The sequence below is a fragment of the Geotrypetes seraphini genome, chromosome 9 (assembly GCF_902459505.1).
Source record: "Geotrypetes seraphini chromosome 9, aGeoSer1.1, whole genome shotgun sequence".
Taxonomy (NCBI): domain Eukaryota; kingdom Metazoa; phylum Chordata; class Amphibia; order Gymnophiona; family Dermophiidae; genus Geotrypetes; species Geotrypetes seraphini.
The window spans coordinates 50,207,146-50,233,519 of NC_047092.1; the positions used below are offsets into that span (position 1 = coordinate 50,207,146).

General features: G+C 43.5%; 1 protein-coding gene across 1 annotated transcript in view; it reads right to left on the reverse strand.

Moving 5' to 3' along the window:
* The window catches only part of CFTR (CF transmembrane conductance regulator), a 411,238-nt gene that overhangs the window by 124,876 nt on the left and 259,988 nt on the right, over positions 1–26,374 (reverse strand). The window contains exons 14-15 of the mRNA XM_033959147.1: positions 16,935–17,625; positions 11,942–12,070 (exon numbers count right to left, since the gene is read on the reverse strand). Coding sequence (XP_033815038.1) covers positions 11,942–12,070; positions 16,935–17,625 — 820 coding nt within the window. The remainder of the gene's footprint in view (positions 1–11,941; positions 12,071–16,934; positions 17,626–26,374) is intronic.

Here is a 26,374-nt window from a genome sequence, read left to right on the forward strand (position 1 = left end):
GGACATTGCAAGGGTTCCTTTGCTCTTACAGGAGCTTCCCTGTGACAGTAGTTAGAGGTTTACTATCAAGGAGAGCATGAAAAACATTGATAGCACTGAGATGAACTCTGACTGAAGAGGTTTTGAGGCCAGTCTGAGAGACACTAGGGAGGTTACATGATCCAGGTGATGGAGAGTACTCAAAAAGCAAAATGAGTCCATTTCAGATGATAACACTGCTGAGTAGAAGGTTTCTTAGAGGCGGCTAAGATTGCTTGAACTGGAGCAGATAGATTGTTGCTTTCTACACTGAAGTTGAAAGGAACCAAGCTGTGTGATGTAATGATTGCAGATTGGAATGTAGAAGGGAGCCCTGGCTCTGAGTTAGTAGAGACGGGAAGATCTGTAGTGGAATGGGATCTTTGATTGACAGTTGAAGTGGAAGGGAAAACCAAGGTTGTCTGGGCCACCGTGGGGCTATGAGGATCATGGTGACTGGTTCCCTCTTGAGTTTGAACAATGTCTTGAGAATCAGAGGAATTGGTGGAAAAGCGTAGAGGATCTTGTGTGACCAATCCAGAAGAAATACATCTGCTTCCAGATGATGTAGGGAGAATTGTCTGGAGCAAAAGTGTGGTAACTTGTGATTGATGGGAGAGACAAACAGGTCTATTTGTGGAGTTTCCCAGAAGGAAAAAATGTGGCATAGGATTTTTTTTGAACCAATAGTCCACTCATGTGTTTAAAGAAACTTTCTGAGGTTGTCCGTTAATGCGGTCTGCTTGCCCTAAACATAGACATCCTTGAGAAAAATGTTTTGTGCAATTGCCCAGTTCCAGATTCGGGGAACTTCCTGGAAAAGGGGAAGAGATCCCGTGCCTCCCTGTTTGTTGATATAGTACATAACTACTTGACTGACTGTTCTAACAAGGAGGACTTGGTTGAGAAGATGATCCTGGAAAGTTTTGAGAGCGTTATGGATAGCTCGGAGTTCCAGAAGATTGATGTGAAGGGAACGCTCCCAAAGGGACCATGCTCCTTGAGTCCAGAGATTGTCGAGATGTGCTCCTACGCATACATGGAGGCATCCATCATCAGCACTTGTTGGTGCATAGATACATGGAAGATTAACCCCCAGGATAGATGTGCTGGTTGTAACTACCATTGCAGGGAGCAACAGAGAAGTTAGGAGACATTAATCCAATGAGAAAGTGGATCCATTGCTTGAGACCATTGAGATGCTAGACTCCATTGGGCAAGTCTGCGATGAAGCCTAGCAAAAGGCACCATATGCACTGTAGATGCCATGTTACTTAGAAGGCACATCATCTGTCTTGCTAAAATTTTCTGAAGAGTTGGCACATGAACATATAGTTGTGGTAGCGTCGTTTGTCTCTGTTGAGGCAGGAACAATTGCAAATGAGGTATGTCGAGTACTGGTTCTATGAATTCTAGTACCTGAGTAGGTTGAAGATGTGACTTTGGATAGTTGATTTCAAATTCTAGAAGCTCTAGAAGGGTGACTGTAGCTTTTAGAGACACTTGGACTCTGTGGTAAAGAATCCTTGATGAGCCAGTCATCCAGGTAAGGAAAGACTTGAAAGCCATAAGAATGGAGAACTACTGCTACCATTACAAGGCACTTGGTGAATACTCTGGGAAAGGAGACCAGATCGAATGGTAGCACTTTGTATTGAAAATGAATATGATCCACGCAAAATCGAAGAAATTTTCTGTGAGCTGGGTGAATGGGGATGTGCTTATAGGCCTCTCTGAGGTCTGGAGAGCATAGCCACCCATCCTTGTCGAATAGAGGGTATAAGGTTGCTAGAGACAGCATGTGAAACGTCTCCCTGACTAAATATTTGTTCAGTTCTCGGAGTTCTCAGAGGAGTTCTTGAACAAAAACCTCCTCACTCCTTTGGGATTTCTTTGAGATGGGGGTACTGGTTCTATTGCGTTGAGTTCCAGAAGAGTCTGATAGAAATTTAAAGAGGACTTTCTTGGAGGGTTGTCTGGAGGATTGTTTATAAAACATAGGGAGTAATCCTCTTGTATTATTTGGAGGACCCAAGAGTCAGTGGTAATTAGAGCCAGCGTTGATGAAAAGATTTAAGTTCACCTCCAATAAGGAGAGAAGGAGGGATCAGTGGAGTTGTGTTGGCAATGATCTCCAGAAGTACGTAAAAAATCTGGGTCAGTTTCTGGGACTTCTGTGGCTGAAGCTTCTGAAAGCGTTGTTGTCTTTGCATCTTTGGTGGAGGAGGCTTAGATGCAGAAAAAGCAGTAGGATAACGCCTCTTGTATGGTTGGTATGATTGCTTGGACTTAGACGGTTGAATATTAGATGACTTAGCAGAGGCTAAGGTGGACATGCTCTGCTCATGTGCTGTTAGATTTTGAGTGGCCTCTTCTATTTTCTCACCAAACAATTCCACTCCAAAATGGAATTTTGGCTAAATGTTCCTAAATGCTGATGTCAAGGTTAAAGACTCGGAGCCAGGCCAGCCATCTCATGGCAATGGATAAAGCTGATGCTCGAGATGTCACATCAAAAGCGTCTAACACAGAACGAGCCATGAATTTTCTCATTTGAAACAAATTGTGTGTAAACCCTCTTGAAATTGTTTGAGACCGTCATACAGGATAAATTGTTCAAAGTCTGAAAGAGATTTTATGAATTGTTTCATGTAGAAAAACATATGAAAACTATAACTCAGTGCCCTACTTGTTAGCATGAAATTCTGGAAAAGATGCTGCCCGAACTTATCAAGTGAATAACCTTCCCTGTCTGGAGGCATACTAGCATATACTCGAGTGCAAGAAGACTTCTTCAAGGTGGATTCAACTAGTAGGAACTGGTGCTGCAACTGCAGACAGTCAAAACCTAGACAGGATTGAACTCTATAAAGATTATCCGGATCTAGGACCAGTACCATCGGTGCAAATGCTGCAGTACTGCTCTAAAGATGACATCAACAATGACTTAAAGAACATCGATACTAAGGAGAGCGACAACTGAGGATAGACTCCAAAGTAGTACCTTGTGCCTTATGAGAACTATGCTCAGGCTAACTGGCACCGATGAGGTTGCTGACACTGAAGTAGCGATCAGCCTACAGAAAAAGTGAACTTCCTGCAATCTTAAATCATGTACCAATACCTGACTGAGTGGATATCAATGGTACCGCAGGGTGGGGTTCAACAGATGTAGAACAGCATCAGCAGCGATGTCCATCAATGTTAAGGAAGCACCATAACCATACATTAATGGTATTAAAAGTTCCACAGGCATCAAAGCGTGAATGCCTGAAAAAGCGATGCGCTTCAAAATTGACAACCTGTATTGCCCTGAAGGCCATGCATCAAGCAGACTCGATGCTTAATGGCAGGGCTCTGTCCACTGTGATTTATCTGCGTCGACATGGTTGAAAACATTGGTACAGAAGGCATGCATCAAATAGACTCGATGTTAATATGCCACTAATGCAAGCAGATGGAAGTATTGATGTCACTGCAATACATCTGCATCGACATGGTTGAAAACATCGGTACAGAAGGCATGCATCAAATAGACTCGATGTTAATATGCCACTAATGCAAGCAGATGGAAGTATTGATGTCACTGCAATACATCTGCATTGACATGGTTGAAAACATCGGTACAAAAGGCATGCATCAAATAGACTCAATGCTAATATGCCACCGAAGGAAGCAGATAGAAGCATCAATGTCCTCCAATACCGGCCAAACCCCGTCACTGGAAGTCCAACTCCAGACCTACATGTGGAAATAAATATACAAGAAAGAAAAACTTTGACATTAATCAATAGTGTTTTCCTTCTTCCAATCTATACCCTGGAGCCACAGTCAGAATGAGTTGGAGTAGAAACAAAGCCAAAAATCCATCGATGATCACGGAGGAAGTCAGGATGGAATAGTGAAGGCCGCTAAGTAAAAGAAGTTTGAGGAAAGTCCAAAATTTATTTTTCCTTTCTACTTTTCTTTGTCGTTTGTTTTCAGAAGAAAAGTAGTAGAAGAGAAACTTGAAATACTTGAAAAAGATTGAAATAAAATATAAATGGGAAGGCAACTCAGAGAAACAAAAAATACGTCTTCTTTACTCTGCGGAAAATGAAAAACCAACAACCTCAAGAGCTGGCACTGGGTGGGAAGGCACTCGCGCATGCGCAGTGTGGGCAGTCTAAAAGCTTGTTAAAGCTTAAAGTGATACTACACTTTCCACTGTCCGTACCGGGGCTCCGTGGATGACATCACCCACATGTGAGAATATGCTGTCTGTTTGGCTAAGAATAATAGTGCTTACTGCAGTTTAGTAAAAGGACCTCTTAATAAATTGATTGCAGACTGATTGTTTGGTCTGCTGCTTTATCTCCATCTTAGCATTTGTGAATTGACTGTCTTGTTGCTTTCTTATAAATCGAGAAAACTCTATTTTATTTCTTAATATGAATTTCCACCTACAAGATTCCATAAAACAGTGATACCCCTTAGGGGATGGATTGAATATGGATGTAACGCACAATTCCCCTTGGCAAATTTATTCCCTCCACCTTTTACAAAACTGCACAAGAGGTTTTTAGCACCGGCCAGCGTTCTGAATGCTCTATGCTGCACCAACGGTCATAGAGTTCCTCTTGTGCAGTTTTGTAGAAAGTGTGTGTGTGGGGGGGTAGTTTGCAATCCTTAAACATCTGAGCTAATAATCTAGGAGAATTCTAGTCTTTATCAGAGATTGGCTCACCCTAGGAATACAAAGTAAATTTTATTATGGTGAGGCTGGGAATTTTTTTTATGTGTGAGGCTTTCTGGATGGAGTATTATTACAATATTATGTTATCTGTATGTGGATGAATTTGGTAGATATTTTTAGTATTGTATTTTATTATTTTTATTCTATTAAATTACTGAAATTGTTTTTATTACTGTTTTGCAACCTGTCTGGATCCTGTGGTTTATGATTTATTTTATTTATTATACTGTCCTTCCATATATAACAGAGCGGTTCACATAATCAATAAAACATATGGTAAAATTAGCTACTTCTCGAGTAGAAAAGGAAAAAAAAAAATTAAAAGAAAAAATTGCAGGCTGCATTACTAGTATATCCAAACCGTATCAAAGCCATCCAACTGAATAGAAAAAGCATGTACAGGGTATGGTGTGAAATATAAATTGTGAATTAAATTAATTAAGGCCCCCTTTTATCAAGCTAAGATGATAAAGGGAATAGAACTTCTCTCATATGAGGAAGGACTAAAAATGTTAGGGCTCTTCAGCTTGGAAAAGAGACGGCTGAGGGGAGATATGATTGAAGCCTACAAAATCCTGAGTGGAGTAGAACGGGTACAAGTGGATCGATTTTTCACACCATCAAAAATTACAAAGACTAGGTGACACTCGATGAAGTTATAGGGAAATACTTTTAAAACCAATAGGAGTAATTTTTTTTTTCACTCAGAAAATAGTTAAGCTCTGGAACGCATTGCCAGAGGTTGTGGTAAGAGCGGATAGTGTAGCTGGTTTTAAGAAAGGTGTAGACAATTTCCTGGATGAAAAGTCCATAGGCTGTTATTGAGAAAGACATGGGGGAAGTCAGTTTGCCCTGGATCAGTAGCATGGAATGTTGCTACTCCTTGGGTTTTGGCCAAGTGCTGGGGACCTGGATTGGCCACCGTGGGAATGGGTACTGGGCTAGATGGACCATTGGTCTGACCCAGTAAGGCTGTTCTTATATTCTCTGATGCTCATAGGAATTCTACCTTTTACCACAGCAGCCAGCGATAAAAAAAAACCCTAACGCGGCTTGATAAAAGGGGCCCTAAATTTGAATTAAAAACATATTTAATAAGTAGGAGTATAATAAATCCACCAAACTCATATCTGGAATGTCATTAGTACAAGTTATATTGTTATTTTAGACTATAGAATAATTTAATAAAACATGTCCACAAAGAAATGGCTATTATAAAATTCGAACATCACGAACATAGGCAATGATATAATACAAAACGATACAGGCTTACCAACAAAAACATAAAGATGCAAATAAACATGGAATCAACAGTTAAGCAATCAGCTACGAGCCAGGGGAGTTAGGGTAGACCAAAAGGGTTCCCAGGTGCATTGAAAAACACGCCCTCTGAGAGAGGAAAAGTCCGTCACATCTCTTTGTTCCCACATCAAGAGGGTAATCATCCGGCACCGCCAGAGAGAGTAATCCGGCACTTCACCCTCAAGCCATTTCAGCAAAATACATTTCAAGGCCATAAGGATAGTCCACTTGAGGAAAGCAGCAGCTTCCCTTTGACGAGGGTAATAATGGGGAACAGCTCCAAATAAGAATAAAGGAGAGCGTTGAATTGTAATGTGCCAAATGCGCTCTACAAAGAGAAAAACATCAGTCCAAAAGGTGCGAAAATGAGGGCAAGTCCAGAACATATGTCCCAAGCCCGCCTCAGGTGCCTGGCAACGTAGACAAGCAGCAGACCCACGAAAACCAGCAAGATAAGCCCTCTTAAGGGAAATGTATAATCGGAAAATCAACTTATAATGTCGTTCCCAAAAAGTGGTATATTTACGAAAGGCAGGCAACCTACGGACAGCCTGCAAAAGCACATCATCAGGTAACTCTACAGCTAGGTCCCGAGCCCAAGCATCCCGTAATTTAGAATGACCAAACAGGGGGGACTCATCCTTCAAATGGCGATGATGAAATTTAAGGGGAACTGGAAGCTGGGAGCCAATGGTAAAAGCCGTAGACAGCATCTCCTGGCAGGATGCCTTCAAAGAACCAGGAGGTAAAGAATTAAAAGGTAATGTTGAATTTGCATGTAAGCAAAATAATCAATAGGCGGGAGATCAAATTCGTCCCGTAGCTGTGCAAAGGATTTAATGTTCCCATCATCAACAACCAGTTGAAACACATAGTGAATGCCCCCTGTTTCCCACCGAGCAAAACTCGGCCCATCCACCCCAGGAAGGAAGGAACTATTAAAGCGGAGAGGCAGAAATAGTGAGTCATGATGTGGCAAATGTGATGCAACCCATAGGAACTAAATGGGCTATGCTGCAATTGCCACATGAGAATCACTACTACAGATGGGTAAAAGAGGCCTTAAAAATGAAAAAAACTGTCTTGCACTGTGACCAAAGGGAACTTTTCACTGCTCCACAGAGAAAAACCAGACTGTAGGTCCTGTGCATCATGGGCAGACAGGACAACACTTATGCATGCTTGGTATGGGCCTATCGATGGCTTCTTAAAGGTCCAGAAATACTAGATATCATCTGCACTGGGTTTCGTTGGAGGATGTCACCTGCTTGCTCTCGCCTCTCACAGCACAGAAATGAAGAAAACAGTGCAGGAAACGCAAGTGCCGAGCGCTTTGAAAACGGACGCGTCCTTCACGCAGGCCCCCGCCCCACCCCCTCTTGTTGCAACATGGAACGGAAGCAGAGCCTGCATGAAACCCAGACAGCCCAACCAGCGAGATCAAGAGAGAGAGAGCTGCTCACATACTCGGTATCCGGCACACTCCCAGGTACTTTCAGCTCTAGTTATTCATGGTTTCAGTTGAAAAAAATGCTGGCTGTTACAAAAAACAGCAAATAACATATAAAAATTTTTTGCGGCTATGGTCTGCCTGCATCCCCCGTGAATACGGAGGGAGAAGTGTAAAATTAAAATTTGACAATCACATGTTACCCCTCTATAAAACAAATCATATTCATGATGGAACAGACAAAAGAATTTTGAAATATAAACATGCATATAACCATGAGAAAGATATATGCACAAAAGGCTGTCCAATGTCAGTAAATTAAACAGAAAATCATAATGTATACATTTTAAGTAAAATGCAATCTATATCAAGAACATATGAATGCCCCCCCCCAAAAAACTTGTTATATATTTGTGCTTACAGAGGAAAAAAATGATAAACCAAGACTGTCAGATGATTTATTATGTAAGACACTTTGGCCCCCTTTTATCAAGCCACGTTAGGGATTTTTTTAATCGCCTGCTGCTGCAGTAAAAGCTCCGACACTCACAGAATTCCTACGAGCATCGGAGTTTTTACTGTATCAGTCTTCATTTTTTTTAAAGACCCTTATGCAGCTTAAGACATCCCAGCAGTGTGGCACCCTAGGGGGCACTGCAGCAAACAAAACATCCAAATGCCATTTTATGTCATTTTGGGGATGATTTTCTGTTTTGAAAATGAACCCCAAAGTGTATTTTAAGGTTAATCTTTGCTACTATCCTCCTGCCTTATTCATGTGGGTTCATGCAAATTTAATCCTTTCCGCGGGCTGCAAACGAGGTATGATATCAACACATCTCAACCTGGGAAGGTCATCTGTGAAGTTTGAAGCAAAAACAAAGTTCCTAACTATAAAAAAATATATCTTTATTCACATCTGGGCAGAGACCATATACGCCAACACCTTACTCATGACCCTAAGAATGTCATAGAGCATCTGCCAGGTAATCTACCCCTTTTAGCAACAGCTGGGGAGCAGCCATCCTCCTCCTCAGAGGAGCTTTGTCTCAGTCTGGTATGTCTGGCCCATGCCACAAAGGATGCTGTCGCTGCTGCTTTGATTCCCAAAGTCAGCACTTCAAACTGTCTCTTTAGAGCCATGTCCACCTTGCAATCTTGAGCATCCTATAACACAACTCCTCCCTCAGTTGGGAGAGCCAGTGTTTGGTGACCTGAGCCACCGTGGAATCCACCTTCGGCAAATTAAACAGCTGCTGAAACTCCAGTGCCATTGTGTAGAGTCTGGACATAGCCTTTGTCACCATAAGGGATCCCTCTGAGGTCTTCTACTGCACAGGAACTAAGGCAGAGATGTCCAGATGTGCAGGAAAAAAGGAGGTCCAAGTATTAGAGCATTTCATAACCGTGCACTGGGAAGTGGAAAGCCATGCCTCCAGTTTCAATTCCTTGATTGGTAGACAGAAATCGACTTGAACAGCCAGCACATCATGCTTTCCATGTGATTTGGGGAAAGTCTTGTGCAGGCAGAATAAAGAAGCCCTGCAGGACCACAGACTGGACTTTCATGGGTTCCACTGACTCCAGCATTGTGCATCGTGCCTTTGCTGAATTCAGGCTCCAGATGGGACTTGCATCCCATTTCACAGACCCACAGCAGTTCCCCAGCCCTAGAAGACAGAGATGGGGTTATGCTTGAGGCTCCCCCCTCCCTTCACATGCGCCATGGCACATGGATGCTCCTCTGCCGGCCACCTCGCACAAACTTGACATGAAATGGTATCAGAACACCCTGAGTTAATCCCAGTTGATTTTAGTAAAAGTTGATGGATTTTGAGGCAGATAGAGGCTTCAGAAAAAAATTCAAGATGGCTGCCGCCAGAAAAATCATGCCAAAAAAACAGTCCATGAGGACTTTTTTGAAAAATAAAAAAAACATTGAAATAGGGGTTTCGGATGTGGGAGGCCTGACCCTGACCCCGACCCTAGAAACCCTCACAAATTGAGTTTTTGACCCCACCTGATTTTCCCATAGAAAATAATGGGGCTATACTTACAGATATATAAAGGTGCTTGCCTGTAAGCTTTCTTGCAGCTAGAGAGAATAGACTGCCTTAGATGTTCAATGAAATGATTCCAAACCAGGAAATCTTCAGGCTGCCAGTCAGACCGAACCCACCAAGACCTCCACCCTCATGGAACCTCAGAGTGTTGTGGGAGTGGTGGTGGTAAATACGCAGCCAATTCCCTGATACCCCGAGGGTTGTTACACAGGAAGCCCACAGCCTACACTCAAGCCTCAGAAAAATTCATAATGTGAGCTGGCTCCCAGGGGAATGGACCCTGAGCCCTGATGTAGCATAAAGTGGGCTGGCTCCATAGGTCCATCTGATGATTTGCTCTGTGAGTTGTAATCCATTTCTGTGGAACCTGCGTTCTTTCCCAGACAGAGAACCCCTAAATAAGGGGTCTCAGGGCACCGAAGCCTCAAAAACGAAACATACAATCGAAAATAATAAAAACTAAACAGAGCAGATCAGAAAAACCTCTGCACAGTTCATTTGCAAAAGGAAAAACTGAAGGGGGCACTCCACTCCACTGGGAATAAAGGAGGTGCTGAAAGCTGTTGAGTGACATACTTCTGCAAAACCGGTTCTTGGCTGGGGACTGATCACCTAACATATCATGTGTAGATGCACATGCACATATGTGTACATGTGCATGCAAATAACAAAAATCTGCTTATACAGTATTCTATAAAGGCTTAAATCTATATATATAAAATCGGAGGTATGTATGTGTGTATGTGTGTGTGTATGTATGTGTGTATGTGCCGCGATCACGCAAAAACGGCTTGACCGATTTGAACGAAACTTGGTATGCAGATCCCTCACTACCTGGGATTATATGTTCTGGGGGTCTCGCGGCCCACCTGCACACGTGGGCGGAGCTACAAACAGAAAATCAGATTTCACCCATTCATGTCAATGGAAAAAATGTAAAAAGCTACCAACGCAAAAACGGCTTGACCGATTTGAACGAAACTTGGTATGCAGATCCCTCACTACCTGGGATGATATGTTCTGGGGGTCTCGCAGCCCACCTGCACACGTGGGCGGAGCTACAAACAGAAAATCTGATTTCACCCATTCAAGTCAATGGGAAAAATGTAAAAAGCTGTGGGACCGATTTGAACGAAACTTGATATGCAGATCCCTCACTACCTGGGGTGATATGTTCTGGGGGTCTCGCGGCCCACCTGCACACGTGGGCGGAGCTACAAATATAAAATCATATTTCACCCATTCATGTCAATGGAAAAAATGTAAAGAGCTGTGGGACCGATTTGAACGCAAATTGGTATGCAGATCCCTCACTACCTGGGGTGATATGTTCTGGGGGTCTCGCGGCCCACCTGCACACGTGGGCGGAGCTACAAACAGAACATCAGATTTCACCCATTCATGTCAATGGAAAAAAAGTAAAAAGCTGCCATTCTCACAGTAATTCAAAAACGGCTTGACCGATTTGAATGAAACTTGGTATGCAGATCCCTCACTACCTGGGGTGATATGTTCTGGGGGTCTCGCGGCCCACCTGCACACGTGGGCGGAGCTACAAACAGAAAATCAGATTTCACCCATTCATGTCAATGGAAAAAATGTAAAAAGCTGCCATTCTCACAGTAATTCCAACTACCTAGGGTGATATGTCCTGGGGGTCTCGTGGCCCACCTGCACACGTGGGCGGAGCTACAAACAGAACATCAGATTTCACCCATTCATGTCAATGGAAAAAATGTAAACAGCTGCCATTCTCACAGTAAATCTAAAACGGCTTGACCGATTTGAACGAAACTTGGTATGCAGATCCCTCACTAACTGGGGTGATATGTTCTGGGGGTCTCTTTACCCAAGAATTTATATGTTCTTGCTCCTGGAGGTGAAACTAAAAATGTTGTTTATAATCAAGTTTTGTGTTAGTTGTATTGTATTCATTTTGTCAAATATTTCACATTATAATTTGAATATTGTACTTTTTATAAAGCTGTAAAAAAATAATTTCATTCACCACTATAAAGTATCTTTATTTGAATCCATTTACAGTGTTATTGCTATAATTAAATACCCGTGCAACGCCGGGGCATCAGCTAGTATCTTATAAAGCTCAACTTTGACAGGTGAGTGTGTACATGGGTTGGACTCACACAAGTGTAAGCTACAGAATGCTACTTTAGGTTATGCATGTATAGCCAGTATCTAGGCTAGAGCATTTATATCAGCTCTGTAGCACCTACTTTCCTTTACAGAATAAGCTCCAATGATGCATTCTCTACATGCCTATATGTAGACACATTTTTATATAATTGGACCCAAACTATGTGTCTTTGGAAACAATGTTTTTATATAGGTCCCTTAAAAAAAAGTCTCACTTACCTCCAGTATAAAGATAACTAAGCACAAAATAAGGACAAGGCCTACATTCTTGTTGACATTAACATATCGAATATATGTGCTCCATGAAGTAGTAGCCACCAAAGTATCTTTATCATCGCAGAACCATTCCTGCCAACAAGATATATAATATAACATTATTATTATTGAAATAACCTTAAGTCATATATTACACATTTCTAAAGTATTATTTTACTTTCATATAAGATGCATATTTGTTGTGCTAACTAGATTCTACTTCAGAGATTGACAACAGATTTATAGATCATAGGATATAGATTTTCATTTCTTCTGTTTCTCTCCCCTTCCTCTCACATCTCCAACCCTAGGGTCAGTATCTTTCCTTCTCTCTTTCCCCCATGAATATCATTCTTTCCTGTAGCTCCAGTGTCTCTCCCCCTTTCTGTCATCCAGCATCTTTTCCCCACTTTTCCCCTCCTCACAGTCCAGTCTCTGTCTCCCTCCCTCTTCCAACTACATCATCTCTTCCTGTCCCTCCATCACATCCCCCAGTCGAGTCTCTTCCCTTTCCATTCAACCCCTCCCTACAGTTCCAGCGTCTCTCCTTCTCTCCTTCCCATAGTCCATTGGTGCAGCTAACTTGCCTTAATCTCCACCAGTGGTGGGGCCTCAGCCTTCCTTGTGATATGCCCCACCCAAGTAGAACAGTAAGCTGCACCAGAGGAAATAGGATGCATCAAAGGGAAGGCAGAGTCCCTGAGACAGCCTGCTTTAATCACTGCAGTGCCACTACTGGCAGCAATCAAGGCAAGTTGGCAGCACCATAGGACTGTGGGGAGGGGTAGGGGAGGGAGAGACACTGGAACTGTGGGGAGGGGGTAGAAGGAAAGGGCATTGACACTGGATCTGTGGGATGAAGGGAGAGATATACTGCATTGTTTGTCCGGTGTGAGGGGAGGGACAGACAGGAATAGGAGCTGAAGCAAAGAGGGGGAGAGAGATGCTGGTACCTGGAATAGCTCTGATATCAATGACAGCCTGAGACAGTGCCTGGCGTGAGGGAGAGGGATACTAATTATCACAAAGTGAGAGGTCCTAAGTTTTCCTGATTGCTCTAGCATCTGGTGGGCTCTAGCATCTTGCTTTACTATGTGCTGTGACTGCTGCCATATTTTAAACGTGTAGACTGTGTTTGTGGCTGAGGAAGCTTATGCAGTGCACCTATTCCTCTACTGCAACCTCTCTACTGGGATGCCCTATCTTCCCTCTTCTGATGATATCCTTCTAACCCATGCACTCTTCAACAACTATCACCTTTACCCCTAGTTTAAAAGAGACTATCTTCTTTTTAAATGTTGATGCCAGCAGCCCTGTTAAAGTGGGGATAATCTTTATGGAACAACCCCGCCTCCCCCATTTCCCAGATTGTTACCCAGATCTATACAAATCTATATCCATTCTCACAGCACTATCATCTCATCCATGCCTTAAGACGCCAGAGCTTCACCTGCCTCTTGGTCTTGCACGTGAAGCAGGCAGTGTTTCTGAGAAAGCTACTCTGGAGTTTCTGGATTTCTACTTAAAAGCCTAACATTAGCTTCCAGAACTTCTCCACACTTTTGTATGTCACTAGTATCCATATGTATCAAGAAAGCTAGCTCCTCCCCAGCACTGAAGATTGAAATAGCTGCACGGGAATGGGAATCCTGCGGGCTTCCCTCCTGGGTCCCTCAGGGCTCTCCTTGGATCCATTGGGTCTCAGGGTCCCATGGAGATGGAAGCATCTCGAAGGGTTTTCATGTGTCCATGCAGCACCTCCGTCTTCTTGCCCTCCAACTACACTCACTCCTCTACAAAGCTGTGTGCAGCGCTCCTAGCACACCTCCACAGCTGACCCAGAAGCCTCCCCCTGACATCAGAGCTGACGTCAGAGGGAGAGAGAGGAGTGAGATAAGAGATGCATGGGGAAGAGAAAGATGAGAGGGAAAAATGTTGGATGTGGGAGAGATGGAACAGTGGGACAGATTGAAAGATATGCAAGAGGGAGGAATGTTGGATATGGTGGTAGAGGGAATGGAGGTGCTGGACAAGGGTGATAGAAGAAGAAATGTTGGGCATGGGGTTGGTGGTCAGGGGTGAAAGATATTGCACATGGTTTGGGGAATGAAGGAGAGATAAATGTTGGATGTTGCAGTAGAGGGGGTGGGAGATATGTACCCTGGATTTTTCTCTCTCCCCTCCCCCTCACACACTCTGCAGCAAGAGAGGGAATGAGAGATATGGTGGACAGTGTGTGTGTGTGAGAGAGAGAGAGACATGTTGCACATGGGGGTGGAGGAGAGAGAAAAAAAATGTTGTGCAGGAGTAGGAAGGGGAAAAAGAGGGAGAATGATCCAGGACAGAAGGGAGTGAAGATGCTGTACAATGGAAGGGAGGGAGGGAGGGAAGAAAGAAATGCTGGCCCATGGTAGGAGGAACCAATGGACAGCAATCGCTTGAAGAAGAATTTGCAGAAGATAGGAAAGCAGAAAAAAAGAGAAACTGCAACCAACCTGAAGAAAAAATAAATCTCCAGATAACACAGGTGAAAAAAAGGAATTTATTGACAAATATGTTAGCTTTGGGAAATGTATATAGCAGATGTCTTTGTATTCTGTTCAACAGAAAAGGAAATGCATTTCTGGTTTTATTTCTCCAGTGATGAAGCACTTGCTGACCCTTGCTGTGGCTGGTGGGGATCCCTAAGCACTGCCAACTGAGGACCTCCTCCAAATGCAGTCCGAACTTCCCTCCACCAAGCGTAGCAGTTGCTGGCAGCATCCCTGAAACATTCAGGTGCCAGAATCTGTGACTCATGGACACTGCTGCTGCCTGCCAAGTTTGGAAAAGGGATCCTTGGCCACCTTCAGAGGAAGTCCTCAGCATAGCTTGAGGGTCCTCATCAATTGGAGTATTTATATTTTATATTTGTATTTACATTAGAGACTCTGGCAGAGACCCTTTTACAAAGTATGCATTCTTCCCAATTAATATTTCCAAATTAATAAAGCGTCTTTGCTTATTTGTAAATGGGTCGCTACTAGAGCCTTTAATTCAGTGGCATAATTACATGAAATAACTACTTCTGAAGTTTATGGGAACAGCTGGGGATAGGAGAAATTACTTGCAGGGATGGATTCGATTTCCAGCAGGGATGGGTTTGATTCCAGCGGGGACGGGTTTGATTTCTGTCCCTGCAAACAACTCTCTAGTTTGAAAGGCCATGCCTAAGAGAGATTGCCACATGTTGGACTAGTGTTCAAATGCAGGAGGTCTCCCCCATCGGGGGGGGTGCTATATGACAGAGATTTGGGTATTTTGGGTAGGAATGGTGGGGGGAGGATACTCTGGTACTATTATCAGGTAGTAAGTTACTCTGTTGTGGGGGGGGGGGGTCTGATGTAGGTGATCAAATGCTGATGGATGGAAGATGGCATTACAGGGAACCTGGACATCAAAATTTACAGTTGCCCCTACAGCAGGCATTCAGACATGTCTCAGGCAGGTATAAAAATAACATCATTCATGTTTATATGAATGTGAATTCCATATATGAAATAGGTAATGTACATTTGTCTTCTAAGGGATTTTTCAACAAGTGAACTCAGTTACGAAAGAATGTCCAGAACACTAACCCAATAAGTCTTCCAATGGCAAAAAAGGAAGTAGCAGTATTGAATAACCAGTGCAAGTTATAACTACAATGTACGTATAATTGTTCAATTTGCACTGGTTACTTCAATACTGCCACTTTCTTTTTTGTCACTGAAAGAATTATTGGGTTAGCATTTGTCTTCTAAGCCAGCTCAAACCTTTCCCTTCCTATCCTCTTGCCATTTAGACATAGCGAGCTTCCACATGTCTGAATGGCTCCTATTATAAAATGATATTTACACATCTGGGCTTCTCCCAACATTTAAAAGTTGCTATTTAAGTCATGGGATGCTTCTAAAATAAGCACCATAATATATAGGGCTCCTTTAACAAAGCCGTGCTAGTGGGGGTAACGCGCGCAACTTTTCATCACGCACTAACCCCCACGCTGGCCAAAAACTACTTCCTGCTGAAGAGGAGGCAGTAGCGGCTAGCACGTCCAGCGGTTTAGCATGCGCTATAACGTGCGTTAAACCGCTAGCGCCTTTGTAAAAGGAGCCCATAGTATTTATTTGGTAATATATTTTATTTAGAAGTAAAATAATTTATTACAACATCCTTTTACAATAACAAACTTTCTGGTTTATAAAGTCACATGGGTATTACCCATTTCAACCTTTGTCCTTAACCTTTGTTCTAGGAGTGGGTGATAATTTGTGACCTGCTATCTTTAATTTTTCCCTATATTGATTTTTTTTCATACCATATAACTGCAACATAATTCAGTTTTGGAGCACATTACTAGGCTACAAAACAGATCATTAAAAATTCAAATTAATGCTGAAGCTTTGCAGATTGATATTACTGCTGGAAAGTTTCAAACTTGTGCTAATTCAATTCATTTTTATATTTTGTTTTTTGATTTGGTTTTTTTACTATCTCACAAATATATAAAATGCATATGTATTTTTCTGTATAAATCAGTGGTTGAAATTTTAGTTGTATAACATCTTCAGAAACTTAAATATATATTTGTTTTATTTTGCCAAGAAAAAAGGCTATTGCTCTTGAGAGTTCAGCCAATGGTTAAATACCCAAAGGCTGACTTGCACTGTCTTTAAGTACTATTGAGGAAGAGGTCAACAACAACAACTTTAAAAATTTCACAAATAACTTATTCTACCTATTGCTTTTGTGCCATAACATATGTACATTTCGTGACTCAGTTCTCATAGCATAAAACAGTGGTGATAATCCCATGAAATCTATTACATAACATATTAATACAGAACATACCATATGCAGAGCTGGCTTTCTTGTATCAGCAAGTGGAAAAAGACCCCACCAAAAATGCCATGGGAACAAAAGAAACAGTTCATACCTTCAAATCATCTTCATTTATCTCTTCACTTATTTCTGCTACACTGTTATGAGAAAGACGCCTAGCATAGATGTCTGTATCAGAGGCTAGCTTAGATTGATTTATAGCTAGCTTTCGATTTTGGTAAATACTTTGACCCGGAGAAAATGCTGTGCCAGTCATCAAATTCAGTACAGATTGCCTTCTCTGTCTTTCAAAACTGGTCCCATGGTTAAGTACGTTGCTACGGGGAAGAATTGCCTCGCCTTGTTCAGAGTCAGGGATCAGTGATAGTTTCCTTTCCAATGGCTCTCTCTGGTACTCCTCATCAATGTGTAATGAGGTTTTTCGCACTATTGAGAATTTTTGGCTTGATTTTCGAGTGCTTTCCTTTTTTTCTGTAAAATCTAATGGCTGTTTAAAAGACTTTTTCCTGGTTTCATCTTTTCCTGCAGAACCTCCATCTATAGAAAAGCGATGAAGGGTTTCAGTAAATATTGAGTTTCTTCTCTCTACACTGAATTGGTCAAAGGCATCAAACCCCATTAAACGTGCGCTAAAGTCAGGACGCTGATCTTGAAGGTCACAAAATGTTCCATAGAAGTAGCAGCTACCTTCATGCAAAATTAATATCTTGTCAGCTTTCTTTAGCTGTTCCAGTTTGGAAGTCACCAGGATTCTAGTTTTGTTGGCCATCAGCTTACAAATACATCTAAAAAACAAGAAATGCGCATTGCAATAAATGAAATTATGCCATATAGTAACATACTAAGTATACAATTCAAAAGTATGTCATGAACCTCTTATATGTTAAATGGTTTTGAAAATTGAGCCTTTCTACACTTAATAGAGTAAAAGAAATAGAGGTCTTCAAATACTTTTGAGTAAAAATAATGCATAAAGGGCAAGTTTTTTGATGAGAGAAAAAGGCTAACAGGAGAATATGGCAGGACCCTAGCTTTTGATTTGTCCACATTATCTGCCTTGCTCTTGACAATTAAAATCAGGCTGGTCATTCACTTTCAGATATATTTTCTTTTTCTTTGCTGAGTGAGGGGAAATTTGTTGTGAGTTTTGAGTTCAGCACCCCCAATCATTTTCAAAAGTTAGCTCCCATGAATCTTGCTATAAGCATCACATGAATTATCAAGCATTTGAGGTCCAGAAAAAAAACACATTGAGGGATGAGTTCTGGCCCTAGGGCTACAGGTTGGACATGCCTGATTTAGAGGAACTTTTTCCAAAAATTGTCTATGTCCAAAAATAAAGTCCTGCTCATAACATCCCAAAAAAATCTGCCCATCTTACAACCATAATCAAACAGGAAAAACATCTAAATTTCTTTTAAGATTATGTCTATGAGATGGATGTTTTTTGCACTGAAAATTTCCAAAATGAATAGCCATTTTCCAAAGTGAAATTGTCCAACTTTTGAACAACAAAAAGCTAGGGACATGAACATCTGTCTGGCATCATTTTCAAAAAAGTTCTTATTTGCATTCTATTTCTTCTTCTCACCCTTCTACTCTTCCAGTCCAGATATTTTGCAGGCTCTTGCATCATGTGTGGCAATGGGTTTGCAGATTTCATGGTATCAGTAGTCGGGAGTCTTCATTTTTGTCTTTATGTTTCAATAGTCAGTTTCCTCCTGGCTCGGAGGGCATTCAGTTTGCCAGATGGGAAGCAAGAGGAATTCAATTTTTGTTTCATCTGGTTATGGAGGAGGGCTGAGTGAACTCCTTTGCTCACTTTCAATAAGAAAATGGCCTTCATTTCACTGATTATTTTACTTATTTTCAGATTCGTCATTACCTTCTTTCTTCGGGGACAATGAATCTGACTTTGAGCCAGCAGGAACTTTTATCCACTGCTTATACTTTTGGCTCCCAGATGAAAGTACCACTCAAATTCTACCACAGGTATTTTAAGGACGAGACCCCCTTGCTTGATCATCATAAATTACAAGCTGCTTGGTCTCAAGACCTTCAGATTATGTTACCAGATGACATTGTGTTAACAGCCACAAAATGACTGCCCTCTTTGAGGAAATATATGTATTTCTGGGAATTGCACTACAAACTGGTTCTACGTCTTTACATATCTCCTAGATGAGCGCACTTGTCTCACTTCCATCTTAATGTGGATTGTGCCAAGTGTCATCATTCTGAAGCCAGTTTGGGCCATATGTTCTGGTGTTGTCCTCATATTGTTGGCTTCTGGGATGGGATTTTTACCTTATTGGAACTATATGGAGTGGCGTACCAAAGGGGGGCGGTCCGTCCCGAGTGCACGCTCCAAGGGGTGCACAGCCAGCTGGGTCTGGAACCTCCCGCGCTGCAGCTAACGGCACTTCAGCGCGGCTGCCATACTTAGAGCAGAGTCGGCAGCCGCGCTACAGTGAACGAAGGTCCCGCGATGACTGCGCCGTCTACCGCCTCTGTTCCGGAAGAGGTAAGTGATGTCATGGGGGGAGGTTTGGACCGGCAGCCGCAGTCATCACGGGATCTTGCCACAACTAACTGCGTCTGCCGGCCCAGCCCCCTCCGACGTCACTTACCTCTTCCATCCGGAGCAAAAGCAGTCATCGCGGGACCTTTGGGATGGAGAAAGAAAGGAGCATAGTAGGGTGGTGAAAGGAGGTCAGGGTGGCATGGAAGGGTGAGAAAGGGAGTCAGGGTGGTATGGAATCATGCTGAAGGGTGACAAAGGGGGGTCAGGGTGGTATGGAATCATGGTGAAGGGTGACAAAGGGGGTCAGGGTGGTATGGAATCATGGTGAAGGGTGATAAAGGGAGGTCAGGGTAGTATGGAATCATGGTGAAGGGTGACAAAGGGGGTCAGGGTGGTATGGAAGGGTGTGGAGGGTGACAAAGGGGGGTCAGGGTAGTATGTAAGGGTGTGGAGGGTGACAAAGGGGGTCAGGATGGTATGGAAGGGTGTGGAGGGTGACAAAGGGGGGTCAGGGTGGTATGGAATCATGGTGAAGGGTGTCAAAGGGGGTCAGGGTGGTATGGAATCATGGTGAAGGGTGACAAAGGGGGGTCAGGGTAGTATGGAATCATGGTGAAGGGTGACAAAGGGGGGTCAGGGTAGTATGTAAGGGTGTGGAGGGTGACAAAGGGGGTCAGGATGGTATGGAAGGGTGTGGAGGGTAACAAAGGGGGGTCAGGGTGGTATGGAATCATGGTGAAGGGTGTCAAAGGGGGTCAGGGTGGTATGGAATCATGGTGAAGGGTGACAAAGGGGGGTCAGGGTAGTATGGAATCATGGTGAAGGGTGACAAAGGGGGTCAGGGTGGTATGGAAGGGTGTGGAGGGTGACAAAGGGGGGTCAGGGTAGTATGGAAGGATGTGGAGGGTGAGAAAGGGAGTCAGGGTGATGTGGAATCATGGTGAAGGGTGACAAAGGGGGGTCAGGGTAGTATGGAATCATGGTGAAGGGTGACAAAGGGGGTCAGGGTGGTATGGAAGTGTGGTGGAGGGAGAGAAAGGGGCAGATGCTGATGGAATTGTAAGGAAAGAGACATAAGGGGGAAGGATACTGCATGGAATTAGGTTGGAGGGAGAGAAAGGGGGCAGATGCTGATGGAAGTGGGGGGAAGGGAGAGGAGAGAGTGAAATGCCAGACCATGTGGGTGTGGGAGAGGGAAGGGAAGAAGAGGAGAGGAGAGATGCCAGACCATTGGAGTAGGGAAGGGAGGAAGATGGATTCCAGACTAATGGGGGTGAAGGGAGAAATGGAATGGGGATGCATAAAGTTTTTAGAACGGGAATAGAAAGAGAAGATGCCATATAGAGGGGCAGAGAGAGGGTAGACAGTGGATGAAAGGAAGAGAGTGACAAAAGGATGAGGAAAGCAGAAACCAGAGAAGACAATTTTTTAAAAAAATTCTATTTATTTATTTATTTTTTGCTTTAGGTGAGATGTATCGCTGTTTCTGTGATGTTGCATTGTATGCAGAGTCCAGCTTCTTGATGCTTCAGTTTAATCTTTGTCTATGTATTTTTATTCTATCTCCCCATTTATAAAACTGAAGAGCGTTTTTTAGCATTGACATCTGAGTTGTTACCACCGTGGCTAAAAACCACACTACAGTTTTGTAAAAGGGGGAGGAGTTAGTTTGTGATTACATACTAGGCGAAGGTGTTTTCTGTGTTCTGTGTGTTCGAAAAGACATGGTTTTCTGTTAGGATTGACTGTGTAGGATTGATCTGTACTAGTCTGGCTTATTTAGTTTTACAATGGGTTTATTGATGTATTGCTCACTGCAGTATGTAAGATGCTGCCTTTTCCTAGATATTCATGTGTGACGTGTGGATTGTTACTAAAAATCATGTTTTTCATACAGATGGGGGGGTGTCAAAAAATGATGGGCCCCTGACTATATGGAAGATGACTGTTTGCCATTCTCCCTTAGTTTTATTTGGTTCCTTCCCAGATCACAATCTATGACAAAAGGGAATGAACACTTTTCTTAAGTGGCCAATCTTAAACACACTGAAGTGCATTTTGCTTAAATGGCTCGATGAGGAAGCCCCCACCTATCTCTTTGGAGAACTCAGTTGATTTATTTGCTGACCTGGGAACGTAGAGCCATCTCTGACTTCTCTTCTGTGCAAGGTTTGCATTTACAAGCAGCGTGGGAGCCTTTTTGGAATATCATTTTAAAAAAAAATAATTTATGTTCCGCATATCTTACAATTTTTTATTTATTTATTTTATTAATTTATTCAGATTTTTATCCCATCCTCCCAGTAGCTCAGAACGGCCTACAAGCAAACATTCACAGTGGAGTACATACAGTTGTTTAAATACAAAGACTATACAGCAATTTGAGTACAGGTTAAGAATGGACTATACAGCAATTTAAGTAGAAGTTTAGAATGGAGAAGAGGGTAGAGGGGAGGGGGTTTAAGGGGGGTGAGGCGCAGACTGTGGTTGAATTTTAGTTGAAGAGGAGGGTCTATACCGCTTTCCGGAAGGTCATCAATGAGTTCTGTAATCTGATTTGTGGGAGGAGTTGATTCCAGAGTTGGGGGATGAAGTGGCTGTAGCAGCGTTTGCGGGTGGTTTCTGATAGGAGGGACTTTCCTGGGAGGATGCATAGGCGTTTCTCTATTTCCGAGCGGAGGGGGCGAGTGGGGGTATACAGGATTAGCTTGGATTTTATGTAGGTAGGGATAGTGGCGTAAATTCTTTAATGCGCTATTACCAGGGCCTTGAATGCGCAGCATTGGTTAATTGGAAGCCAGCGTTCAGCTTGGAGGCCTGGGGAGATGGGATCGTGGTAGTTGAGGTTGTGTAGGAAGCAAATTGCTGCATTTTGTACCTGCTAGAGGCGCTTGAGATCTTTTTTAGCTACTCCATTAAATAGGGAGTTGCAGTAATCCATCCTGGAGAGAACATAGGCATAGAGGAGTTGGGCTAGGTCAGGTGTAGAGATGTAGGGTTTGATCCTTCTCAGTTGGCGGAGGTAGTAGAAGGAGGTAGAGACTACTTGAGATATGTGGGTGGATAGGGACAGGTGGCCATCTAATGTTACTCCTAGGTTGCGTACTTGATCTGCTGCAGTTAGTAAGGTGGAGTCCCATGATAGTGTTGGACGTGTATATTTGGTACTTTTTTTTCCTGATCCATAAAAGTTCGGTCTTGGAGGCGTTCAGCTGTAGTTTGTTGTTTGTCATCCAGGTTTTCATGTCAGAGAGGCAGTGTTGGATGTTGATTATTTGGGATGATTTGTTTTCGTCTAGTGGGAGGAGCAGCTGGATGTCATCGGCGTAGGAGTGGATTTTAATGTTGTACTTCTGGGCTATATCAATGACAGGTCTGATGTAGAGGTTAAATAGGAAGGGAGATAGAAGGGCACCTAATCTATGCAGATTATAAATTATTCAGGTACTCAAGCATTTTTCCCTATCTATCTTGGTGAGCTCCCACTCTATCTAATGTACCTGTGGCAATGGGGATTAAGTGACTTGCCCAGGGTCACAAGGAGCAGTGCGGGATTCAAACCCACAACCTCAGGGTGCTGAGGCTGTAACTCTAAAACCACACACTTCCACTCCCACTCCCACCATGACTCCTCGGGCGCGTAGTCGCCTTTTGAATTGTTGACTTTGGTACCCTTTGAGCTTGATTATGTTTTACTTTTCAGTTCTCTTTTTCTTTTGGCATCTAATACACTTTGTTGGGAATGGAGACTCCGGGGGGGGGGGGGGGGATTTTCTACAGCATATTGAATGTATTTATTTCTGGTTAAATTTGAACCTTGCTTTGCCCATCTGTACGAGCTGTACCTATGTTATACTTAAAACTATAAAACTGGCATACAATGAGGCCCAGATTCTCTAAAAGTGCGTCCCGATTTTAGGCAGCTGTAGGCGTCCTACAGCTGTCTAATCAGCCAATCGGGATGCACGTTTTTTTAAAAAAAATGCTCCCCAGGCAGGCCTGAAGGCGCCTCCGGGAGCCTAGGGAGACCCGCAAGATGCCTAAGCTCGTCTAAGGGCCTTAGGCGGGCCTTAGGCTGAACCTAGGCGGCCCTACGCGTCTCCCTAGTAGATGAGAAGCTTAAAAATGTAGGCCAGCAAAATGCTGGTCTACATTGTAAGTAAACGCGGCCGCTATACTTATCGCGGCAAGGGATCTCTCTGCCGCTATAAGTATAGCGGGCCGTGGCCCCTGACCGATCACTGGCAGGAGGGTGCCCAAACCCTCCTGCCCGAAGACGCACCCCCCTCCCCGACACTATCGACCGCCCCCCCCCCCCGACACTACCGACCGCCCCCCCCCCCGACATTACCGATCCCCCCCCCGACAATATCGGTCGCTGGCAGGAGGGTGCCCAATCCCTCCTGCCCAAAGACGCACCCCCCCCCGGCGCTAACAACCCCCACTCCACCAAACCTGTTCTTACAGATGTGTCTTGCACGTCGAGCAAGCAGGCACGCCTCGTCGAAATGAGGCGGGCCTGCCCCTTCCCGCCGAAACCTAAGGCCTGATTGGCCCAGGCTCTAGAAGCCTGGACCAATCAGGCCTTAGGCATAGCGGGTCCGCCCATCCCCACTTAATCTAAGGCCTGATTGGCCAATCAGACCTTAGACTTAGTAGGGATGGGCGGACCCGCAATTCCTAAGGCCTGATTGGTCCAGGCTTCTAGAGCCTGGGCCAATCAGGCCTTAGGTTTCGGCGGGATGGGCCGGGAAGGGGCGGGCCCGCCTCATTTCGATGAGGCGTGCCTGCTTGCTCGACGTGCAAGACCCATCTGTAAGAACAGGTTTGGTGGAGTGGGGGTTGTTAGCGCCGGGGGGGGGTGCGTCTTTGGGCAGGAGGGATTGGGCACCCTCCTGCCAGCGACCGATATTGGCGGGGGGGCGATCGGTAGTGTCGGGGGGAGGCGGTCAGTAGTGTCGGGGAGGGGGGTGCGTCTTCGGGCAGGAGGGTTTGGGCACCCTCCTGCCAGTGATTGGTCAGGGGGCCACGGCCCGCTATACTTATAGCGGCAGAGAGATCCCTTGCCGCGATAAGTGTAGCGGGCCGTGTTTAATCTAACCCGATTCTCTAACCCGCGTCTGTAACATGGACGCCGGTTACAGAATCGGGGTTTAGTTTAGGCTGATTCTGAATAGGACGCCTCTCCCGGGCGTCCTATACAGAATCAGGGCCTAGGTGTCTTGCGGGCCTCGCCTTCAATATAGGCGGCCTTCCTGGGGAGCATTTTTTAAAAAAAAACGTGAATCCCGATTGGCTGATTAGACAGCTGTAGGACACCTACAGCTGCCTAAAATCGGGACGCACTTTTAGAGAATCTGGGCCTGAGTGCTTTGTTGAGATTTCACATGGGTGTCCTGTTATGAAATTACTTACAAAAAGGCTTGTTCAGAATTTACCCTATCAAACAGAAAGTTGCTTTTCAGAAAAGAAGAAATCTTTTTTCTCTCAACTTTTTAGAGAAAAGCTATAGCAATTCTAATGATAATTGGTTTAAAAAAAAAAAAATTCTTATATTTCTACAAGAATTATAGGCATTGTTTTGTTAATGCACAGAGCAAACCAAACCAGATTTTATTTCTGTACATAATTTCATTTCTTAAGGATTTGAAGGCACAACCCACCTGATCCATGATAATATTTACAATAAGTCTTTGCTTTGTTGTTTAATTATACCTTTGGTCCGTTATCCCTGGAACATCATACTACATTCTTTATTCAGTAATCCAGTTGAAAAACATAAACTGGAATATCCAGACTATAAATAAGAAGCAATTAGATTGAGAACTGCAAATATTGTAAACCTCTGTTTTAATGATGTAAATATATTTACATGCATTAAAAACTCAGGGAATCATTCCTTTCTACCTTTTCAAACTAAAAATGTTTACAGAGCTTAAGTAGAAACTTGTTCCATTAGTATGGATATAATAGGGCCCCTTTAATTATGTAACGATGCTGAAATTTCACATCCATATTGCTATCTCCTTCGCACATACCCCAAACAATCTGTTTTCAAGTACATTGAAAATGTCTTTGTTCCATTGTGCCAATGTCCATCTGCATGCATTATTGCACTAGCTCCAAACCATGTATCTATCTATTTCCCTGAGGCACAGAATGTTGCCACATTGTAAGAATATATTAATTAAATATGCAAGAATTATTACGGCAATCAGCTTTCTGTTAGCCAGCTGGTTGCAGAAAAAAGACCATCTAACTCAGGGGTCGCAAAGTCCCTCCTTGAGGGCCGCAATCCAGTTGGGTTTTCAGGATGCATGAGATCTATGTGCATGCAGCATGCACTGCTTTCAATGCATATTCATTGGGAAAATCCTGAAAACCCGACTGGATTGCGGCCCTCAAGGAGAGACTTTGAGATCCCTGATCTAACTCATCAAGTTTTCACATTCTGCCATATTGTCACACTGCTAAGGATATATACCAAATCTAGTCACAGAGTATGACTAACAATAAGACTTCTTCCTTTTAAAGTGTTTCCCCGAAAATAAGACATGGTCTTATAGAGTGGTACCTTGGTTTACGAGCATAATTCTTTCCAGAAGCATGCTTGTATGCCAAAGCACTTGTATATCAAGGCAAAGTTCCCCATAGGCCATAATGCAAACTCAGAAGATTCGTTCTACAACCAAAGTTTGCTATGGTGGCCCAGGGGTGGGTACCTGCCTGTGGGTGCTGCAGCCCTTTCAGCGTGGTAGCTTCCTTCACTCGGGGTCCCCGTGCAGCTGCCCTCCCACTTCAGCCAATGCCTCTGCCATCCACCAGCGCCTCCCGGCTTCCGATTCAAGCCGGCTGCCATCCTGCAGAAGCATGCGCAGGACCTCTCAACTCCAGGAGAGACCCAACTACATGAGGATCCAGTGCTTATGTGCCTTCTTATTTTCTTTACCGGGATCCTTTTTCCATTCTTTAAAGGATGTTTTCTTGGCTATAATTCAAATGTTGATCTT